General features: G+C 36.7%; 1 protein-coding gene across 3 annotated transcripts in view; it reads left to right on the plus strand.

Annotated features, from left to right (window-relative positions):
* Positions 1-23,436, plus strand: part of SPAG9 (sperm associated antigen 9) — a 140,647-nt gene that overhangs the window by 25,058 nt on the left and 92,153 nt on the right. For 2 of the 3 annotated variants that reach the window (XM_069067513.1, XM_069067514.1), the window contains exons 2-3: positions 1,007-1,127; positions 19,867-19,937. In XM_069067513.1, the coding sequence (XP_068923614.1) occupies positions 1,007-1,127; positions 19,867-19,937 (192 nt within the window). Of the gene's footprint in view, positions 1-1,006; positions 1,128-7,989; positions 8,054-19,866; positions 19,938-23,436 lie in introns of those variants that run through there. The other variant, XM_069067517.1, reaches the window with a different exon arrangement.

Here is a 23,436-nt window from a genome sequence, read left to right on the forward strand (position 1 = left end):
AGCAATTTGGTTAAATTCTCCCCTAGTAATATAAAAGCACTTTCTTGATGTTTTAGTATTAAGCATCTTTGCCCTTTAAAAAGTAAATGAATTCTTTGAGGACAAGTTGTTTTACACCAAGGACTGAAAATAAATTTATTTCATTAGTAGTGTGTTTTTTTTTGTTTTTGTTTTTATGTTTTTGCTTTTTGGAGGGCAATTGGCGTTATGTAACTTGCCCAAGGTCACATGGCTAGTTTTTTTGTGTATGTTAAGTGTCTGAGGTCGGATTTGAACTTATATTCTCCTGACTCTAGGGCCAGTGCTCTATTCACTGAGTCATCTAGCCGCCCCTAGTAGTGTGTTCTTTATGAAAGTGTGGGCCCATTAGGTATGTCTAGATATTGTCAGTATAAGTTGTAAAAATTTTAGGCTTTTAGATAGATTTAACTAGAGTTTTAATTCCATAGCATAATCCCCAAATTAACATGAACTTTAATTTCATGTTTCAGAATTTCCTATTATATTTTAGGTGTAAACCTGTCAGTCATAACATTTATTTGTTTATTTATTTAACAAAATTCATTGAGCTACCTACTCTTTGCTCAGCAATTTGCTGTCTTGCAGGTAGGATGAGCTCAAAATTCTAGTCTGTTTTGAATTTGGCTAAATGTACAGGCATCCTTCTGGGTTTATGGTAGTTGCTGGATTTGGAGCAGGATATATTTGTTTCCTTTGATCTTATTTTTGTATAGAAAAGAAGGCATTGGAAATTTGGTGATGTTAGCAAAACACTTTTTTTTGTCTTATACTTAAGATTAGGTTTTGAGTGTACCTTCAGTAAAATTTATTTTACATGAAAATTTTGAAAGAAACTAGAAAGTCAGCTTAAGTTCATAGCAATAAAATTTATCTCCTTGGAGTTCAGTCTTATTCTTGGTCCCTGATACCAAGGGACTCAGGAGTTGAAAAATCTAAATAACATTCAGTTCCTTTAGTGAAAATAATATATGTTCTTCTTTATTAGAAATTTATTGAATTTGAAGATTCCCAAGAACAGGAAAAAAAGGACTTACAAACTCGAGTGGAATCCTTAGAGTCCCAAACAAGACAACTTGAACTCAAAGCAAAAAACTATGCTGACCAGAGTAAGTAAAAATACCACTCCTCATAAATATACTGTCAAAAGTGGGTTCTAATAACACTGTGACTCATCCTGCCTTGTGACCATGTTTTTAAATATATACTCCTAATTGATAATTCTGACTAAGGTCTGCAAGACCAGAAAACCAAGTGTAGCCTCTTTGCTTTATGTTTCAATTTTGTGCTCATGGCTGTGGATATGATGAGATTGAAAAAACTGGAGATTTTCAGCAGTTTTGTCATTAATTGTTGATTTTTTTTTGGTTGTAAATATCATGCTATTCTTATTACTTAGTATTCTTATGAAATTTTAAGGATTTCATGAATAAGAGAAAAATCACTTGGATCATTTCTTCTGGGATATATTAAGTTCATAGGTTCTGCTTCATTCTAAATTTCCTTGAAACTAAAAAGGAAGGTCTTTGGTTTTTGAGATTTTGACCTATTTCCCAAGCATCCAAAATACAGAATCTCAACTCCTGAATTGTTTCATTTCCTTTTAATGCAAAAATTTCCATGGGTAGACAGCAATAGGGGCCCGAATTGATAGGTGACTTACGGATTTTATTTTAGATGTCAGTGATAAATGTAGCAGGTAAGTAATTTTTCCCTCTTTGAAGCAGTAGGAGTGAGTGGATGAATCCTCATGTATTCCTTCTACTTCACGTAAAGAGGTATTTCACTCATGAAAAGAAATAACTTGTAGAAAAATTTACAAACATGTTTCATGCCTGAAACAAGTGATCCAGAATCCTGAAACATAACATTTCACTTTATTTTTCTTTCTGTGACTTTCTCCTTCTTCATCACCTGTTTCCCTTTTCCCCCTCTCTGCCCCTTAACTGGTTATAGTGGGAAATACATATATTTTAAAGTACTTGTTATGGCTATTGAGTAACATTTTTATGTTTCCTTTTCTTAATTTTAAAATTCCTTTGGTTTAATCATTTACTTTTTTTTTTTCCATTTTGGAGGGCAATTGGGGTTAAGTGACTTGCCCAAGGTCACATGGCTAGTTTTTGTGTTAAGTGTCTGGGGCCAGGTTTGAACTCAGGTCCTTTTGACTCCAGGGCCAGTGCTGTATTCACTGCACCACCTGGCCACCCAATCATTTACTTTGGAGGAGGAAAACCCCCCCATACAACCTTTCACCTCTCCCCCTCTACAATTTCCATATGATTTTCGATATATGATGAAATAATCATTTAGTACAATCTACATAGTACTTTCCTTGAAGCAAACCTGTGAGAAGTAGGGTAGTTTGGGAGGTATCCCCTTTTTACAAATTTAGAAACTGTTGATATAGCTTAAAAAGTTTTCTGACTCAAAGAGTTTAGTATTTTCCTATATTTAACTGCCTCTCATCTACCCCATCTCTTAACAAAGAATCCTCATCTCCACTTTAGAATAACATAAAACCAGTTTGATGTAAATTTCAAGCTATGTTTTGATTGAAAATAAAATACTAATTAAAAAAAATTAATTGTATTTCCTAGGAAATTAATTGAACTCTAAAATTTCTCCAGACCACATAAGAATTGAGATAGGGACTGTGTTTCTTGGTATAGGGAACTTACTCTATCAGTGCTGGTTGACATCTTTTCTGCAACTTGTAACTTTGGAGAGTTCTCTAGATCACTTAAAGGTGAAATGACTTGCCCAGGGTCATAGCCAGGATGTGTCACCCTCTTATAGGAAATAATATAAGTGATCTATTCAGACTTACAGCTCTGTGAGCACATTAATTTGAATATTCCTTCTAATTTTGCAGATTGCAACCTATCCATGCCTTGCCATCTGTGTGGCTTTTGTCCATGTGCTCCTATAACTTCAATAGAAGATGTAGGCTTGCCTTCTTGGGGAGGATTGTTCTTGCTTTCTCTAAAAATCACAACAATACCAGTAGAATCTTCAGACTGTCTACCTGTTATCTTTCCCTTATTCTCTCACTCTGTGATCAGCCCATTTTCTTTTTTGATCTTGTATTTCTTTTATTCTGTTGTGTTTTTTTTAAGTTTATATATTTTACCCTATTCATGCTCTCCATATACATCTGTATTGCCTTTCCTACAACACAGGGGAATATTGGTGTATATTGAACTCTAAGCTCAAAATCCAAGTTGAAGAACAGTTTATTTTGGTGGGATTCTCCATATGATCCTGATTGTAGATGGCATCCTGGAACTACTGCAGAGCTTCCTGGAAGAGATCTCATAAATTAAAAATTTGGTTCAACAATCCACATAGGAAAAACTAAAAGAATGAATCAGAAGATGTCTTGTGCAGCTTATGGTGTGAAGTTAGATGGATAACTTGCAGAATTCATCAGTATCTTGGACAGATAGTACAAATGGACAATGAGTTGGGTCCAGAATTAAATGAGAGAGAAGTGGAAAGCTGTGCTTTTCCACTAGGAAATCAGAAAACTCCTTTAATGATCTGAAATTTCTCACAAAAACAAAGTATTCCATTACATTCATATACCACAACTTGTTTAGCCATTTCCCAATTGATGGGCATCTCCTTAATTTCCAATTCTTTGCCACCACAAAAAAGAGCTGCAATAAATGTTTTTGTGCATACAGGTCTTCCTGCTGCTTCTATGATCTCCTTGGGATACAATTCTAGAAGTGGTATTACTGGGTCAAAGGATATGCAATTATTGATAGCCCAACAAAGGCCCATCTTTAAAACAATTTTCTGTGCTTTTAAATTTTCTTAATGCTGGGGTGTGTGTGTGTGTGTGTGTGTGTGTGTGTGTGTGTGTGTGTGTGTGTTTTAAAGGACTTAGTGTTACTGACCTATAGATTTTTCTTCACATAATTAGAATCTAAATTCTTATTAGTATAAAATGGTAGTCCATGCTATAGTCTTGGTACAATCGCTGTACTAGCAAAGACTTTTTAGGGGTTGTTTGCTGAGTGCTTCCTGGTCTCTACAGTGTTTTGTTAGCTAACTTACAGATTTTGGTGACCATTCTATTGGTACATGACTATTGGCTCATGTACTTTTGAGATTGTAGTTTCCCCCTCCTCTAATCCATCTTTCACACAGCTACCAAAATAATTTTTCTACAGCATAAATCTGACCATATCTCTCCCTTGCTTAAGAATGGTTCCTGTTACCCCTTGGATAAAATGAAAAGTCTTCAACTTGGTGTTTAAAGCTCTGTGTTGTCTTGATCTAGCCTGTCTTCCCCTCCTTTTTTCTCCCCACCCCCCACTGCCCCATATGGAACAATTATTAATTTTCTCTTCTGCCAAAGATATGCTCATAGCAAAAAAGACTAGCATTTATGCACTGACAGAAACTTAAAGCATCATGTAGTAACTCATTATTCCAATTATACTCTTCTGGGAGATTTATACTTAAAATATTATAACATGAAACACTTTGGGCTGCTGAACAGACATTTCACCTTCACTTCAGCTCCACATTACTTAAGCAAATCAGTGTCCATGTCTTTTGCAAGGCTAGGTTATGGGTTGGGCTTGTCCTTCACAAGGTTGTCATCTTTTTTTTTTTACCTGTTCATATCCTTTGACCATTTATCAAATGGGCAATAGCTGTCAATTTTTAATATAGTGAGCAAGAATAAAAGGCATGGTAAATTCATTTTTTCACCCTCTTATTCCTATGGCACCTGAAACTCCTTTGGAGATGTGAATCTTAAGCAATCCTAGTAGCCTCTAGGATAGGGAGGAGCAATAGGGGTGTCTTTCTTTTCTATCTTTTGGAGGAATCACTTCTCAGTCTATAGCTTCATTGATTATATTTCTGGTGGGTTTTTTTGTTTGTTTTGTTTTTTTGTGGTTCACCCTGGATAAAGGATCTATTGTTTTTTGTGGAGGAGGGTGTTGTATTTAAATTTTGCCCAAGTTTTACTTACTTTTTCATTTCAGTGAGAAGCCGTTACTAGAATCAAGTACTTGGGAGAAAATTTTTTTTTAAAGTTTAAAATGATTTATAATTAAGTTTTTTTTTTTAAAGCAATCGGGGTTAAGTAACTTGCTCAAGGTTACACGGCCAGTTATTTCTGGGTGTAGTTCTAAGTATCAGAGCGCAGATTTGATCCAGGTCATCCCAACACTGGAGCCGGTGCTCTTACTCGCTGAGCCACCTGGCCGCCCCTATAATTAAGTTTTTAAAGAAATTCATTTCTGGTAGGTCCTTGTGCTCTGTCCTTTCTTATTCATCTTACATACTGCATTAATTTGCTTTGGATATAATATATTTTATCTAGAAGTTCTACTTTTAGTATAATGGTCTTATTTTTATTATGACTAAGATAGTAACTGCAGTTGGGCCAGAGGCTAGCATGTTATTTTATAACATTAGGAACAGTACTGTGTAGGATTAGCACTTCTAGGTAGGGCAGAAACTGATGATTGGTTCCATGTATGTAATCTGCACTATAACATTGTAACATTGTAGAGAGAAATATTTTTCATTTTCAAAACTGAATTAGTCTCTGCCAAAAATGAGAATTATATCCATTTATTCCCACCTGTCTTTGTACCTACCAAAAGACCAAAAAGTACATGCAATGAAAATTTTTAAAAAGGCACAGGAGCATTGTATCTATAATAGATATGTCTAGTAAACTGACTTGGAGGGATAGCTTGTATCTTTGGAAAATTGACTAACTTAGGTAATGATTTATTTTATGTTGGGGTTAATTCTTTTTTTTTTTCCTTTTCGGAGGGGTCAGGGTAGGGCAATTGGGGTTAAGTGATTTGCCCAAGGTCACATGGCTAGTTTTGTGTTAAGTATCTGAGGTCACATTTGAACTCAGGTTCTTCTGATTCCAGGGCTGGTTCTGTCTTCACTGTGCCACCTAGCTGCCCCTTGGGGTTAATTCTTAATTACTTGAAAGCTTACACTTAGGTATTTCTTTGCAAAATCTGTCTTTTTAATACTTCAGAAGAGGTTGACTCTGCTCTCTACCTTTTGGCCTACATAAAGTTTCACCTGCTCTTTTATGGTATTTAATTGAAATGAACATAATTGAAAAGAGAGATTCTGTGGATAGCTGCTCAGGTAAGGATTTAACTGTGTGTGTTTTTAGCACCTTGGTAGTGTTAACAGGAGTCAGTCCAGGTTTGGTGCTCAAATTTTTGTCGTCAGGAACTTGATTTTATCAAGTTTGCCTAGACTCTGGGAGATAGCTTCATACTAACTTAATTAACTTGCAAAAGACATTTTGTTGAACCAGAATGCCAGTTTATCAGTTTACAAAGAGAAATAGCAGGTGGACTAGAGTACTTATTTCAGTTGAACAGAGTATTTTCTTCCGGGAGGACTTAATGAAGGCTTTATGGAGAAAGGAGCTTCTGCTATCTTATAATTCATTAGACTAGATATTATTTTATATTTATAGGTAAGTTTGGGGGGAGGTACTTTAGTCATATTTGCAAATTTCTTTTAGGATTGTTTTTTTTCTGTGAAGCTAACCTTATCCAATTTATGTATTCATATATTTGTACCAGTTTCAAATGATGACTTTTTAAACCTTTTTCAAAAATTAAAATTTACAAGTACATTGGTATGCTTTATTTGTGTACTGTTGAGATTGTATACCCTAATTTAAAATATATTGGAGGAATAGAATGGACAATTGCTTTATAGCTTGTCTATTTTTCAGTCTTGAGCTGGATGTGTGTGTGTCTATATATATGTGGGTGTATGATAGAAATTATGTTGATATGTGAGACTAAATTTTATTCCGTTTTTCCCCATTGGATAACATGTGATCTTAGAGTTGGTTTTGCATTCTACATCTATAATTCTGATTAAATTTCATAATTCATTAAATTTCATTCAGTACTTTTTGTAAAGTAAGACTTCATTTTTTTGTCCTGTACATGCTGATCATTGAAAATTGGTGGTAATGATTTAAAAATTCTGAAGAAACTTAACAGCTTGTTAGTTACTATTAGCTTGCTGAAGAGATAGTCTGGCAATATTTGGAGGTTTAAGTCTTTGTGCCTTAAATGGGGAAGGAAAGTCCTGATTTATGAAGAGAACTTAAAGCAAAAGCTTTTTGTATGGAAAGTTGTTCTGTAAGTACAGTTTGAAGGCATTGTGGTTGTGCAGTCATGAATGGATAAGGGTAAGGGATGACTTAGTTACTGCAAATAGATTAAGGTTTTGGATGAGGATGATGCCAGGCAATTGTTCTGTATGATTGTGGAAGACTGGAAATAAGAGGATTTATAGTGTAAAGCAAAGGAGAGTTTGGCCAGTTATAAAAAAGGTTGTTTTAGATCATTAAGGTGATTTAAAAAACTGGACTGTGCTACTACTGAAGGAGGTTGTAGAATCTTTAGACTTGGGGACCTTCAAGAAGAAAACTCAATCTACCTTCTATCCTAGATAGTATGGATACTTATCTTTCTAAAAGCAGAGGGACTGTATCACTTGCTTTCTAGAGGTCCCTCTCAACTTTGATTCTTTGACATTGTCTAATATTTTCCAAGAATCTGATTTGTTAGTCTGTGCAGATATTTTTTGAATAATTATTGTTTTTAAGGTTGCATCATTAGATTATACTTTATAAAGTCTATCTAATCAATTCCTTAGGCTTACAGACTGCATAGAGGACTTGTGTCTGAGTTTAGTTTTTTAAGTACTGTTTTGGTCCGAGTTTTCCTTAATTTTTAGGGCATTTGATGTTACATTGTTAAAGGAGAATCTTTTGAAAGGCTTTGTGTCAATCCTATGAGGCCTAGTAACAGCTGGATTGTCTGCCTTCCTTCCTTAAACAGTAAGAACTGATGATTCTTCTTGAGAAGGCATATGAGTTGGATTTGGCTTTCTAGCAGGTCTGTTTCTCTTTCTTCCCCCATAGGCCTATCAGCTGTCTGATTGGGCAGAAGACAACAGAGATGGAAGGTGTTCCAAACTTGGCAAAGGCCATCAATCTAAGGAGGTAAGCTCTGATTTTGAGCAGGTAGAGCAGGTAGCTCTTCCTGCCTTAACTTAATCCACCTGTTCTTTGAGATGAGACCTCCCCCTCTCCTCCCAATTAACCACCCCCTCCTTGTCACACACTGTTGTGGCAGGATAATTTGGAAAGGAGGCAAATTTTTCTCTTGTGGCTATTCTCTGGTGGGGGAAATGTGTTGGTTTCTATTATCCACCTACTCTCTTCCACAATCTTTTAAAAAATGTTTTTAGATGAATTGGTTTGTTCAGTTCAGAAAATTGTGGATAATTTTAAAGTAATAAGTCAGACCTTTCATATCACCTTTGATAGGTTGAATGAAGCTGTAATTTTGTTTCTACTTAATCTCAGGTTGTAATTTATTTTGAAGAACAAGATAGTGAGATTGTTTAGGTCTTTCAATGAGATTCTTTAGTGGTTTGAGTTTGTGTGGGAATTCTGTTAGAAATTCTTTGTTTTTACTGCACTTTAGGTTTATTATATTAATATAATAACGCTAGTGGTACTTCTATATTGTATGTATATTCAATAGGAATATCTCCTTTGGGATTTTTTCTGTATCTTTGTATATCTTTTGATATCTACCCCTGCTCCTAATTATAGGGAAGGGGGTAGGATGTGTGGAGGAGAGGAGGGGCTTTTTTAAAGATTAGAATTATCTTTATAGTCACAATCATAGTATCTCAAATCAAATACTCTTGATAGGTTAAAGAACAGCTTCTGAGTGATCTAAATTGTGATGTTTGGTGATATTCTTTGATTCTTTTAATCTGAAAGCTAGAGACAACCAGAAATGTGCCCACTTTTCTGGAAAGAGTATTCTAGGCAATCTTCTGGGAGTAGAACAGATGCTAAAGTACAAATCTGGGAGGGAATTAGAGATTTTCTGATTTTTCTTCCTTGTGAGTTAACTGAATTCCTTTCATCTCAGCCTTCATAGTAAGAATACTACTTCTTACTGTTGCCCTATAAATGATTGTTAGGCTCACTGAGGTCTTAAGATAAATGACTGCTTAAGTGGTGCTACATTTAATCCTTGGTTGTTATTTCATAGCAATTAATATTTATTAACCACTTTATAGGTTGGTACAATAACTCTGTATAGCAGTATAAAAATGACAGATTTCATGACTAATTATAAACAAATCAACTGTCAGTGAGTTTACTTTTTATTTTATTTTATTTTTTTAAAAGCAATTGGGGTTAAGTAATTTTCCCAAGGTTACACGGTCGTTTTTTGTGTGTGGCTGTTAAGTATATGAGGCCAGAACCGGGTCCTGCGCTCTTATTCACTTCGCCACCTAACCGCCTCTGAGTTTACTTTTTAAAAGTGGATAAGATATGAGTTTCTTTTTTTTTTTTCCTAGACAGGGGATCAGGAAACATATTGTTATATTAGAGGCAGTAAAATGCTACCATATTTACTCTTACTTACCGAGATTTTTTTTAGCTAATTGATACTGTCTACCTACAGTTAAGTTTAGGGTGAGCTGGTAGCTAGCTGTGAGTGCTGAACTGTGGAATTTGACCTGGTGCTGTTGACACAAATATTGGAATGCTGATCATCTGACTTCTAGAGTTTTAATACACTCTTCAGAACACTTACACAGGGCAAAAAAAAAAAAATTTACCTAACATGCTAAGTTAACATCGAGGTGTCAGAATTTCTTTTTTTATTGGAAGTGAATTTCTGAATTTTAGGAACCCAGGTATTTTTAGCCAGGTATTTGTACTATAAAAGGAAGCTCCTGAAATAACTAATAAGTGGGCAGAATTCTGTGGACCATAATTTCAAGCTTCTTTCCAGGTTTCTTTTCTGGGAGAAGGTTGGCACAAGGAAAGAACAGTTGATTACCTCATACATTTTGTTTTTTTTTTTTTTTGGAGGGGGGAAGACAAGGCAATTGGTGTTAAGTGACTTGCACAAGGTCACACAGCTAGTAACTGTCAACTGTCTGAGGCTGAATTTGAACTCAAGTCCTCCTGACTGCAGGGCCAGTGCTCTATTCACTGTGCCACCTAGCTGCCCCATCTCATTTTTGTTAGGTATTTTGTGACTGTACTGTTACAAGTAAATAAGATAAGCCTTTTGAGCTTACATTTTCTTTTGTACCATAAACATGAAACTGTGGAGAACATAAAATAAACATGGTAGTCATTGTGGATTTGCCAAATGAACTTTTTCTGCATACAACAGACATCTTTCCAAATTAAAGTAAGTTCCAAAATTCATCATTTCATAAGAAACTAGTTATATTAGGTAGCTATGTGACATAAGGTAAATCACCTGATCACTCTGCTCTTCAATTTTTTCATCTATAAAATTAGGAGGTTTGAATTAGGTGATTTTTCAGTTCTTTCCACAACTAGAATTCTGTAATTGGAGGGGAAAAATCTGCTTTTTCTTCTAGATAGCTAAAATAAGTGAAGCCAAGTTGTTATTACCTATCTAGATTAAAAATTATTTCTAGACATTCAAAGTTTTATTGCTTCTATCTCCCATTGTTTCACAAAACTGACTTTGTTACCATCTGTTTTAAAACAGTTGGCTCTGAGTAGGAAAACTTGGAGAACTCAGATTTGTAGTTTGGTTGTACAGAGTGGGTGGAGTCCTAATTGAATCGAAGCCATTTTTATTTTTGCCTTTAAGATACCACATTTGAATATCACAATTTGTGTCCTAAAGTATATTTGGGGCATGTTCTGGGCTAGGGCTAGCTCAGGCCAGGCCAGTGCTTCAGGCACAGGTTTAGAATGTAATGGAACACTCATGTACCATAAAATTAAATAAAAATGAACTTATTTAGAAGAAGATTAAAAGGAGCAATTGAAATGGACTCACAGCTCCCTTCTGCCTCTGCATTTGTCAGTCTGGCAGTGCTGGGTCAGAGAGCTATCCCAAAGAGTCTTAGGAATTTCATTAAAATTCTGGCACCTGGCTCTCCATAGCCTTGGATTTTTATGCTTAAGGTAATAAGGAAGCAACACCAGTGGCACAAACCCTGTTCCTGTGGACCAACCAAATCCTGAAGACAAACTCTTTAAAGGGAGCCCATCCCATCCTAGTACAATAAGCAAAAGCTGAAAGGTGCCATGAAGGATTTTTAGGAACCTGCCACCAAGTGGCAGGAGTAATGCTTATCTTTGTCACTTTAGATTCTTCAGTTCAGGGGCTGCCACCTTTTTTCTCTGGAGGATGGATAATGACTCCCTCCTCACCTTTATCCAGGAACTCAAGATTGCCACCAAGTCAGCTAAGGGATCCGCTTTCTTCCACTTGAATGTCCATTTCCCTGTAATTATTTAAAGACGCATCAAATCTAGGACCTTCTCAGAAAAATGGGTGCCCTGATCAGAGATCATACAGGGAACCCATGAGGAAGAAGGATCTGTTCTGTGAGAGTTTTGGTGGTGGCAGATTCAGTCTGCCAAAACCATTTCTTATAGAAATTTTACCCCTGCCACTGTTGGTACTCAGGAGACTAGAGGTAGAGGGAATTCATTTTTACAGAACTAGGTACTCAAAAATCTCTCTTAGTCACCTAGAAAGGAACAGTCCAGGGTCTTTACCCGATTTAACTTGCTTTGCAAAAGGAAATCTGTGAGTTTTCCAAATTGAGAGAATTCTGCAGCCTGGAAAATGTATGGAGTTGGTTCAGTTTGATCATACTCTACTGACCTTTGTTGTAAAAGCTTATTATTAGGTTGTTTGAGACTCCCAAGTTTCTCTGTGGTGAGAACAGCGCCACTCATGGCGCTCTTATCACCCTCTAAGATTCCTGATTCTCATGCTCATTTCCACTTCCATTATATTCAGAAAGATTCTATAAATTTTTCCAGTGGGACCACTGGGTTAGAGACCAGTCAGTCAGCATTTATTAAACATCTGTTATGTGCCAAGCGCAGTGTTAAGTGCTGGGGATACCAAGACAAGTAAAAGGTCCCTGCTTGCCCTCTCTGAGGGAGCCCACAGTCCAGTGTCTGGTGGGTCCTGTATGTAGCCTGTTGATCTCTGACCTGGTTAGCATTGTCCTTAATTGTGCTGTTACTGAGTCCGTGAACTGCTTTCCTTAAAAACCCAAAGTCAGTCAAAACCTGTTCGTATGTCTCTAATTGCTGAATGCACAAAGATAATTTCATTTTGATTTTTCTTATGTTGGTGATCCAGATTTCTGAAACAGCAGGAGCCAGGGCATACTAAATTTTTGCCTTTACTCTTCCTTTTAGACTTCAGCATCCATGAGACTAATTCTCCATCCTTTTATCATTGAGAAGCCTCCTCATGTGAGTGGTTACTAATTTGCATTGTAAGAGGGAGTTTCTATACCAGTGAATTTCAGGTTTAGTTAAAAAATTATATGGAATATAGTAGACATAGTCTGGTTCCTTTTAGCTTTATTAGGCTGGTCCTAAATCTTTATAAAATTATAGTATTGAGACCAGTAGTAAGCTGAGCTGGTTGTCCCCATGTGTCTGTGTTAAATACCGTGTTTCCCCAATAATAAGACACTGTCTTATTTTTTTTTTTTTGGACAGAAAAACACCAGAGGGCTTATTTTCAGGGGAGAGCTTATTTTAATGAACATTGACAGCAATTTTAATAAACAGGTAAATGTGAACAAAAAAATGTACCTTTATTTAATAAGCAAATCACTGGGGAAGAGATGATGCGCTCACTGCTGCAGCTCTGATTGGATGCAGCTCGGAGCGCAGCGTGCGTTTCATGGGGGGGGACGGTAATGTAGCGTGTAGCGCATGGGATCACCTTCACTACAATAGCAATCTCAATAGGGCTTATTTTAGAGGAATCTTACACAGTAAGGGGAGGGCTTATTTTCGGGATAGGTCTTATTATCGGGGAAACACGGTAGTAGAAGTAGTTGTTGTTATTGTTTCATGTCCGACTCTTGTAAACTTGTGGACCATATACTGTCCATGGGGTTTTCATGGCAAAGATACTGGAGTGGTTTGCCATTTCCTTTCTCTAGAGGATTAAGGCAAGCAGAAGTTAAATGACTTGCCCAAAGTCACACAGCTTAGTAAGTGTCTGAAGCTGGATTTTGCACTGAGGTCTTCCTACCTCTCTGTCCAGCATTCTATCCACTGAGCCATCTAGCTGCTTCATTATCTGCTGCCATTATTAATGTGATTATATAAAATGTAAGCTAATGCCAATGATAATATGAATAATTTTTTTAGGTCAATGTAATTTTGAAAAAGGGAGAAAGTGAATGGGTAGGTGGTTCATCATTTTATCAGTTTGAGGTGATTATAAGAATGTCACATGGCAGTGAATCGAGCAGATTTGCTTGATGTGTGAGAAGGGAAGCATAAAGAGTTTAGACACCAGAACAGATATGTGCTAAAGGGAAAATAAATGATTAATTAGAATATCAGGAATTATTTCTTCATGAGATGGAATAACCTATTAGTCCCTTCTTCCAAACAAAGTTTTTTTTGATACTTATGAAATACTTGGAACTAAGCATCAGATAGAATGTGGGCTGTATTTTCAATGAAGGAATACAGAGTTAGTGATGTTAATTTAAAATTTCTTCACCTTGATAGACACTTTGATACTTAGCAATCCTTTGACCAATTTCTTATTGACCAATTGACTTATGGCTAAGAGTGGCAGAGATCACTTTTCTCATTAAGCTACAATTTCCCATCTAACCTTAAACTTTAGAAGATACTGATTCACTAAGAAAATCAAGCCTCTAGTTTGCCCAGTGACAATTAAAAGCCTTTACAAAACATCTGTTACTGGTCAGACATTATGCTAGGTTCTGGGGATACAAAGACAAAGAAAATAGATCCTGCCATTCAGAAGCTGGCTTTCTACCAGGGGAAATAACATGTAAGCATAAGTAAGTACAAAATATACCCAAAGTAAATATAAGCTGATTTCTGGGCAAGTCAAAGAGGCACTAACAGCTGGGAAAAGTTGGAAAGGACTCATGTTGGAAATGGTGCCTGAGCAGATCTTTGAAAGAAGCCATGGATTTTAAGAGACAGAAGTGAGAAGAAAATGTATTCCAGTCCATAGGGAATTTTGCCTATGCAAAGTAATGGAAAATTGCAATGTTATATCCTACTTGAAGAATAACAGGGCCTATGGCAGCACTAGGAAGGTGAGTAAAATGTGCAATAAAGAACCACTTGAGTTTTTTGAGTGAGTGATATAGTCAGATGTGTACTTTAGGAATATCACTTTGGCTGTGTGGAGGAATATATTGGAAGGGGGGGCTTGAGGTAGGGAGATCAATTTGGAGGCTCTTACAGTAGCCCAGATGAAAGGTGTGATAGCCTGAATTAGAGTGGTAGCCATGTAAGTATGGAGGAGGCAGATGTGAGAAGTATTGTAAAGAATTGACCTTACTTGGTAACTAATTGAATATGTGGTGTGAGGGAGAATGAGGAATTGCGGATGTTGCTGAGGTCTTGAATGGTCTTGAACTTGAATGACTAATGGAATGGTGGTGTTCTTGACAAAACAAAGAAGTTTGAAATTGGGTTAGGTTTTAGGAAAATGATAATGAGTTCTGTTTTCACATCTTGAGTTTTAGGAGTTTATAGGCTATCCAGTTACAGATAATCGAAAGATAAAATTGGGGACGTGGAACTGATTCTCAAGAGAGAAACTAAAGCTGGATATCTATAACTGATCAGATTATTAAGGTAGAGTATAGTGAGGAAAATAGATTTGACAGAATAGAACCTTGGGGTATGCCCACAGTAAGGGGGCAGCCAAAGAGATTGAGGAGTGGTCACACAGGTAGTGGTCAGACAGGTTAGACAAGAAAACTAAGAGATATCATTGTTGTGAAAACTTAGAGAGAAAAGAGTATCCATCATGGCATGATATGTTTAATAGTGTGGATGCTGCAGAGAGGTCAGAAAAAATGAGGATTGAGAAAAGGCCACTGGATTTGGCAATTAAGATATATTGGTATGAGTTCATTCTTCTTGCCTTTATAGTTTCCCTCTCATAATTCTCTTGTCTTCTCAGAGGAATAACTTCATTCTTCCTTTCCGATGTTAATCCTAAGCCCTTTGTCTTTCCTAAGGCAGAATATTCCTTCAGTTATTTTTCTGCTAGCTCCTCTGCTTTCTTGCCTTTGTTTTCAGACATAAAAAAGTCTTCCTTGTTAAAAAAAAAAATCCTTTTCATTTGACCCAGAAACATAGTCTAATATTCTGGTTTTTCTCCTTCCTTTTGCGGCCTAACACTGAAGAATTGCCTACCTTTATTTCTCAATATACTACTTTCTTGTTACCTGGCTTCTTTTCCTACCATTCCATTGAAATTCCTGTTTCAAATCCATTGATCTTTTGGGGGCTAGTGTCCTCTTTCTTTTCTTTGTATTTAATACTCTTCAGTCAGTCAATTTTGTCACTGTTCTGAGTTCTGGGGATGCAAAGAAAAAAGCAAAAAGTTCCTGTCCTTAAAGAGCTTACATTCTTCTAGTGGAATTGGGGGTAGACATCTAAATAGCTACATAGAAGATATCTAGAGAGTATGTAACCTTATTGGGGAAGGCACTAAAAGCTGGTGAGTTTGTGATAGGCCCCTTACAGAAAGTGGCATTTGAGCTGAGCCTTGAAGAAAATCAGAGATTCTAAAAAGTGGAGGTGAGAGGGAGAGCATAAGTGTCAGTCATTGAGAAGGCATGGAGATGGAAGACAGAATATTCTTTGTGAGGAACAGTTAGTCAGAGCTGTTTGGCTGGACGGACTGTAAGGAGAGGCTTAAAGTGTGAGAAGACTGGAAAGGTAGGAAGCGGCAGGTTGAGAAGGGCTTTAAATGCCAAACAGTGGGGTATGTATGATCCCAGAGGTAATAGAGAACCACTCAAGTTTGGGTTAAGGTCAGAACTACACTACAGAAAAATTAGGTTGACAGTTGTATGGAGGATGAATTAGAATAGAGAGACACTTTTGAGACAGGGAGACCCCTGAGGACACTATTTTAAGAGGTGATGACCTCTGAACTAGAGTGGTTTCTGTGTGGGTGGGGAGAAGGTATCATGTATATCCAGCATGTCGTAGAGAAATAGATGGCAGAATTTGGCTACCAACTGGACATATGGAGTGAGTAAGAATATTAAAGGATGACACTGTAGTTGCAAACCTGGGTGACTAGAAGGATGATGGTGCCCCGAACAGTAATGGGGAAATTGAGGTGAAGGATGTTTTGGGAGTGCAAGGGGAAGAAAATGAGGTCTGTTTTGGACAGTTTGAAATGTTGAATAGGCTATTGATAATGCAGGACTACAGCTCTACAGACTCCTTGAGAGGAGGGCAGCATTTATAGATCTGGGAATTATTTGTGTAGAGATGATCATTGAACTTCTGGGAGCGGATGAGATCAACAAGTGAGTATAGAGAGAAGGGAGAGGAAGGCCAAGGACAGAACTTTGGAAGATACTCACAGTGAGTTGGGGTGACATGGATGAAATGCAGTAAGGGAGCCTGAGAAGGGCCAGACAGGTCAGAGGAAAACCAAAGCAAGATTGAGAGGGAAAGGAAAGAAACGAGCATTTTTAAAAATCTCCTCCTATGTGTCAGGCACTGTTTTAATCACTACAGATATTTCATCTGATGTTCTCAGTAACCCTAGGGAGTAGGTGCTATTATTATCTCCATTTTACAGTTGAAGAAACTGAGGCAGAGAAAGGTTAAGTAATTTGCTCAGGGTTACCCACCCAGCTGCTAAGTTAGTCTGAGATCAGATTTGATCTCAAGTCTTACTGACTTCAAGCACAGTAATCCAGATTGTAAGTCAGAAGCCAGATTGCCAAAGGTGTAGAAGAGGATGAAAGGAAAGGAAGGAAGTAGAAGCATTGGGTTTAGCTGGTTGAGTAGAGTACCTTCTTGAAATCTTTCATATCTTGGTTTTCGTTACACTCTTGTTTTTATTTTCTTCCTACCCTTCTATTTTTCTTTCTCTTTCACTAACCATTTTTGTTTTTGCTTTAAGTATAAATATCTGCCATTTTATATTTTTGGGTTTCTCCATGCATTAGCCTTTCTGCTCTCTACTTTGGAGAGTTCATCTATTTTTTATATCTTTATTCAACATGCTATGTCAGATTCATAGAACCTGACCTCTCTACAGAGATATAATCCTATAATTTTAGCAACTTATAACATTTCTAATTGGATTTACTGCCATCTCTTTAAACTTAGCATATTTAAAACTGAACTTAAAAACCTCTTTGTGGGGTGGCTAGGTGGCTCAGTGAATAGAGCACCTCCCTGGAGTCAGGAGGACTTGAGTTCAAATGTGGCCTCAGAGCTTGACACAATTACTAGCCATGTGACTTTGGGCAAGTCAGTTAACTTCAATTGCTCTCCAAAAAGCAAAAAACAAAACAAAACAAACAAAAAAACCCCTCTTTGTATTCCATACTGGTTCCTTTTCCCATCTTCCTCATTTCTTTCAGTGATAACTCCCATTCTCCCAGTATTCTGGGCTCTCATACAAAATTTTTTTCATATTTCTAATTATATTTCCTGCCATCACCTTAAACTTAGTGTATCTAAAACTGAAATTAAAACCTCATTATCTGCAGAGCAGTTTGGCTTAAAGAGTTATAAAATTGCCTATACTCTTTGACCCAGAAATACCACTATTAGATGTTTCTCAAGATGATTAGGGAAAAAGGAAAAGAACCTATATGTTCTAAAATATTTATGGCAGCTCTCTTTGTGGTAGCAAAGAACTGGAAAATGAAGGGCTGATCAAATTACGATATATGATTATGATGGAATAATCCTATGCTATAAGAAATTATGAATTTGATGATTTTAGAAAAACATGGAAAGACTTGGACAAAATAATGAAGAGTAAAATGGCAGAACCTGGAGAATGTTGGATACAGTAACAGCAATATTGTTTTAATAACTTTGAGTAGCCAAGTCATTTTGATTATTATAAATACCCAAATTAACTAAAAAGGACCTATGAAGGAAGATGCTATCTGTATCCAGAGAAAGAACTGATAAGCAGAAGCATGTACAGAATGTATTTACATATATATGTATGTATGTACTTACTCCTTTCTTATATGTTAACTTTCTTAAGTTCAGAATAACAAACCAAAAAAAAACCCAAAACAAAACAGAAAAATCTCTTCGTCTTCCAATCTAGTTCCTATTTTCATCTTTCTCATTTGTTTCAATGATAACTCTCGTTCTCCCAATGTTTCAGGCTTTGAGACACCATTTTCCCCCCTTAATTCAATAAACATTTATCAAATGCCTGTTCTGAGGTCTTCATCATTCGAATGTTTTTTACATTTGTATCCTTTTTACTGCTATCATCCTCATACCGGCTTTGCTTATCATGTTGAGGTTACCACTACTAATTGTTTTCTTGGCTCAAGTCTCTCCTTCTCCAACCCATCTGACATATTATTGCCAGATTAGTCTTTTATCTTATCCTCCTAACTTATTAAACTCCTTTCCTGTTACTGCCCAGCATTAAATCTCTCTTCTTGCCCAGCCTCTCTGTACTGCCCCTATATGTCATGCCTACTTTTTCCTCTATCTTTGTGCTAATGTAATTCTTCTCACCTTGAATACTTTTCTTACCTGCCAGGTTTTTTAAGGTACTGCTTGATCCCCATCTTGATCATGAAAGCCTTTTCTCATTGCCTCACCCCACATTGGTTTTCCCCCTCTCTGAGCTTTCCTATAGCACTTGACTTATAACATATATCTTGTATAATGATATTTGTTTATATATGTTAACTTGTATTTTTCACTGATTGTTTCGTGTGAATACATCTTCCTAGCTAGATTGAACACCATAGTTTTATCTTTTATGCCTCCAAATGCTTGGTATAATGCTGTGTGTATACAGGTATCTGATCAATTCTTGTTAAGTTGATTCCTCTCAGAATATTCCATTTTAGGAAAGGGTACTTAATTTTAATCAAAAATGTTTTTTTCCTTTTGAAACAAAATGAAATAAAGTTAAACATTCTTCCAGGATATATATTATCTTCCTCTGCATAGTGCAGATGCTTATCAGAATATTCCATTGGTTTAGTTTTTCATTAAACTTTGTTTTTCAAGAAACATTCCACCCTTACCAAATGACCAAACTGAAGTATTTACCAAAAAGCATCAGCAGAGGGAGCCAAATTTGCAAGAGGATAAGTGCAGAGAGTAAGAACTTGTAAAAAAAATAAATGTTGATTCTTTCAGGTATCATTACATAGTGAAAAAAGATGACTTTCTGGTGTTCATAATGTCATTATTTGGTTTTTGAGTTAGGACAGGGATGTCTCCATAGGGATTTTTAAGAATGATTCAATAAAACAGTTGATTTTTTTCCACAGGCATTAAATACATGGCAAAACCAATGACTTACTTTATACTAAATTACATTAAGAAAATGAATCCTAAGCAATAATTTTTTTGAGAGCAACTTGGGTTAAGTAACTTGCCCAAGGTTACACAGCTAGTTTTTTTGTGTGGGTGTTAAGTGTCTGAGGCCGGAACCAAATTCTGGTCTTCCTGACTCCAGGGTCAGCGCTTTACTCACTGTGCCACCTAGCTGCCCTCAGCAATAATTTTTTAAGACAGTTTCTTCTCTATCAGATTTTGAATTAAGGATGAAGAAATTAGATCACTCAATTTTTTCATGGAAATCAACTAGAATATTGGGTCCTAGAGATGATTAGGGGCATTGGTAAACCTATTTTATACTTCAAGATTGACATTTTTTCAGGTAAATTTTGTATAATTTGGTGATACTGATCTGTCTCTGTTTTTCTTCATTTCAGTTAGCAGACTTGAGGAGCGAGAATCAGAGTTGAAGAAAGAATACAATGCACTACATCAAAGACACACAGAGGTAAGGCTCTAGACTTCTTTTATGCCATTATTTAAACAAAGAAATTCACCCTAGTTTATATTAAAGTTCCTTTGAAATCTAGAATAGTTTATTTTCTGGGAAACAGTTGAATCTTACAGTATTTCCAGAAAGATATTTTAACTTGTTCTTAAGTAGCTAATTAGAAATAATAAAAGTTTCCTGATTTTAAAGAGCAATGACATTTAATTCCTAAACTCTAGGAAGTCTTTGATGAAACATTTATTAACTCTTCAGTGCTCCCTGTCATCAAAGCCTGCTTAATAATAGCTGGACACTAGAAAGGGTGCATAAATTGGCTTAAAGTATTTTTCTGGAAAGCCTCCCCTTCCTTGTACTTCTTGATAGCATGATACAGTTACTCACTTTTTACTCCAGTAGTAATCTATTATGGTTCCCTTTAGAATCTCCAGATCTATATTTCTAACCTAGATTTGTCTCCTAAGCTACAGTTATTTATGCTGACATTTATAGCTAGATGTGCTCTGCCTTTTGATTTAAGATTTTTTTTTTAAACCTGTATCCCTGATCTCCCTGAAACTGCCAGTGTGACCTGACTTGTCTGTTTTTGTCAATGATGCAGGCATTCCCTCTCAGGCATCCAGGCTTGAAACCTACATGGAATCTTTGAATCTTCTCTCTCACTCAAGTGCCCACTTCTAATTTATCTGAAGCAGTGTTATAGTTAATAGAGAGCAGAACTTAGGGTCATATGACCAGGATTCAGGTCTCATTTCTGACATTTACTGATTTTGCAACCTGGAGGATAGAGTTATCTTATCTCTCAGTACTACCCACATGTAACTTTCTTAGATTCTAAGTTGCAGAACAGCAGGACCTTGGTGTTGGGTATTTTCACATTGAGATTTTGCTATAGTAATTAAATCACAGTTCCTGTGCCAAACCATCACCAATATAATTGATTACTACTAATAAATATTTCTCCTGCCCTTCACTTCCTCACCATTTGCTTTTCACCAACACAATGTAGGCCTTTAATCAGTGAATTTTTTATTTATTAGTCCTCAAAATCAGTCTGTATTTCTATCAGGACAATAGTTCATTTAATGCCCTTTAGCCTAAATTCTGTCTCCTCTCTACAAGGCTTTCAACACTCAGCTCAAGATCCACTACTTTCATGGAGCCAGAAACCTTTTACTAGATATTGTGAACTTCAGTATCCTTCCCTTCTTGTTGGGATTCTTCTACTTGGTAGCTGATCACGATAGCTTGATTTTCTGTTTATTATATGCCCCTTAGGCTTGTTTCTCCAAACAAAATGTAAGTTACTTGAGGGCCAGGATTTGCCTTTCATGTCTTGTTTCCACCAAAGGGCCTGCCATCCAGTCTGGACTTAGAGCAGGCATCAATTTGTTTGATTGAGAGAATACCCTATGTATAAATGGTTAACCATTAGAAAGCTCATAGGCCCATGTCAGAGACAGGAGAATTCAGATTTTACATAACAAATTATTGATCTTTCCCCAAGAAAAATGAAATGAAGTTAGACATTATAGCCCTGTGGAGGGAATCTCAGGAGGGATTAGGTGCCCTTCATTTAAAAGAATAGCTTTGACTTTCCAGACTTCCTTCTTGCTTATCCACTAAAACAGGTATGGGGAACCTGTGGCCTCAAGACCACATGTGGCTGTCAAGGTCCCCAAGTGTGGCTCCTTTTATTAAGGGGATTTATTCTGTGAAGTTTGGATTTAGTCAAAGAGTCACACTTGGGAACTTAGAGGACCACACGTGGCCTTGAGGCTGAAGGTTCTCCACCTCTGCCCTAAAACATCGTTGTGACTTCAATTCTTCTTCTTCCCTACCGTCTTCTGGGAGAACCAGGGGTATGGCCTCATTTTTTTTTTTTTTAGTCAAACGCTTCTTCATCACTCCCAACTCTTCCTTCCCCCACTCTGTCTCCCTCCTCACCCAATCTCTTTTGCCTTCCTTGGCAAGGTCTACCTGTCATTCTACAGGTTATTTTTTTTTAATGTGCTAATTAGTTTGTTGAACTGCTTTTTCCTCTTCTTTTTTGTAAAAAGTGGCGGGGGGAGGAATACTGGAAAATGAAGATATCAGTAAAATAGTGGAAGTTTTTTTTGGAGGGGGGGAGGCAAAGCAATTGGGTTTAAGTGACTTGGCCGAGGTCACACAGCTAGTAAGCATGTCATGTGTCTGAGTCTGGATTTGAACTTGGGTCCTCCTGACTATAGGACCAGTGCTCTATTCACTGGGCCACCTAGCTGCCCCTAAAATAGTTTTTAAAAATTGAAGGAGCCTCCAGTTTAAAAACTAGTTTGGCTGTTATCTTGCTGGCCTCCATTTTTGTAGATTTTTTCCCCTTTTTCATTAGATAGTTATTTACCAAGTTCCTACTGTGTACATAACACCCTGATTTAGATTATCAGTCCTTGTGTTTCCTCTTTCCAATGTCTTCTTCAGAGCAAAAACTTCAGCAATTTAAAAAAACATGTTTTACACACCTACACAGCATACTGTGGGGGTATTGGTCCTTCCTCTCATATTATTTTTGACATAGGAGAACTAAACACACACAGACAACTTAACACACAATAATAGGTGATCAGTGCAATAGAGAAGTTAAAAACAAAAGTTAAATGAGGCTTGGGGGAAAGGTGATTACGAAAAAAGGGTTTAGAAGTATGGGAAGAAAACACCAAGTAAGGCTTTGGGGAGGGGGTTACAGTTGAACTGGGTTTTAATGGATGGGTAGGAACTTGGCAGGTAAGGGAAGGGAAAGCATTCCAGACATAGGAAATAGCTAGAACAAAGGCACAAAGACAGGAAAGGAGAGGGTTTGCAAACTACGATGTACATAATAAAGTACATCATAGAGGGAAGTAATATGAAATCTCTGCAAAAGCATGATGGTGCTGGGTCAAAAAACTGAGGAACAGAGGGAGGGCTTTTCAGAGTAGGAAAGAGTTAGCACAAAAAAAGGTGTGGGAGGAGCTACTTATGTGTTTTTGAGTAGAGGAGTAAAATGATTAGATATATGATCAGGATTCCCTTAAATAGTAAGCCAGTACATACATGTGAAATGACTTGATAGAAATAAGTAAGTACAAAAGAAAGGTGGGTTTTCTTGGAAAGATAATAGGTCTATTTTGAAAATGTTGAATTTGAAATACCTATGAGATATTCTGGTTGAAATAGTCAATAAGGACTTTAGCATGACCAATAGATGGGAGTAGACATTTTTTTTTTCCTAGACCTCACTAACTCCCAAAAACTCTCCTCAAAGAAGAGTTATGCATCACAGGAAAATTAATTACAACTATTTCTACAGGGCAAGATTATCAAAGAAACCATACAAGGTAACAAGTCTTATGAATTAATAACAGAGAATGCTAGTCTCTAGCACCTCCTACTTCCCACTAGTCCCAATTCTCCACATCTACTGGCCTGCTCTCTGGGATCCAGCATTTTCTTTACTGCTACTACAGACTTTGTCATTTGT

The sequence above is a fragment of the Petaurus breviceps genome, unplaced genomic scaffold (genome assembly GCF_028583685.1).
Source record: "Petaurus breviceps papuanus isolate PSGF00001 unplaced genomic scaffold, PetGlider_PUasm1.0 90750, whole genome shotgun sequence".
Lineage (NCBI taxonomy): Eukaryota > Metazoa > Chordata > Mammalia > Diprotodontia > Petauridae > Petaurus > Petaurus breviceps.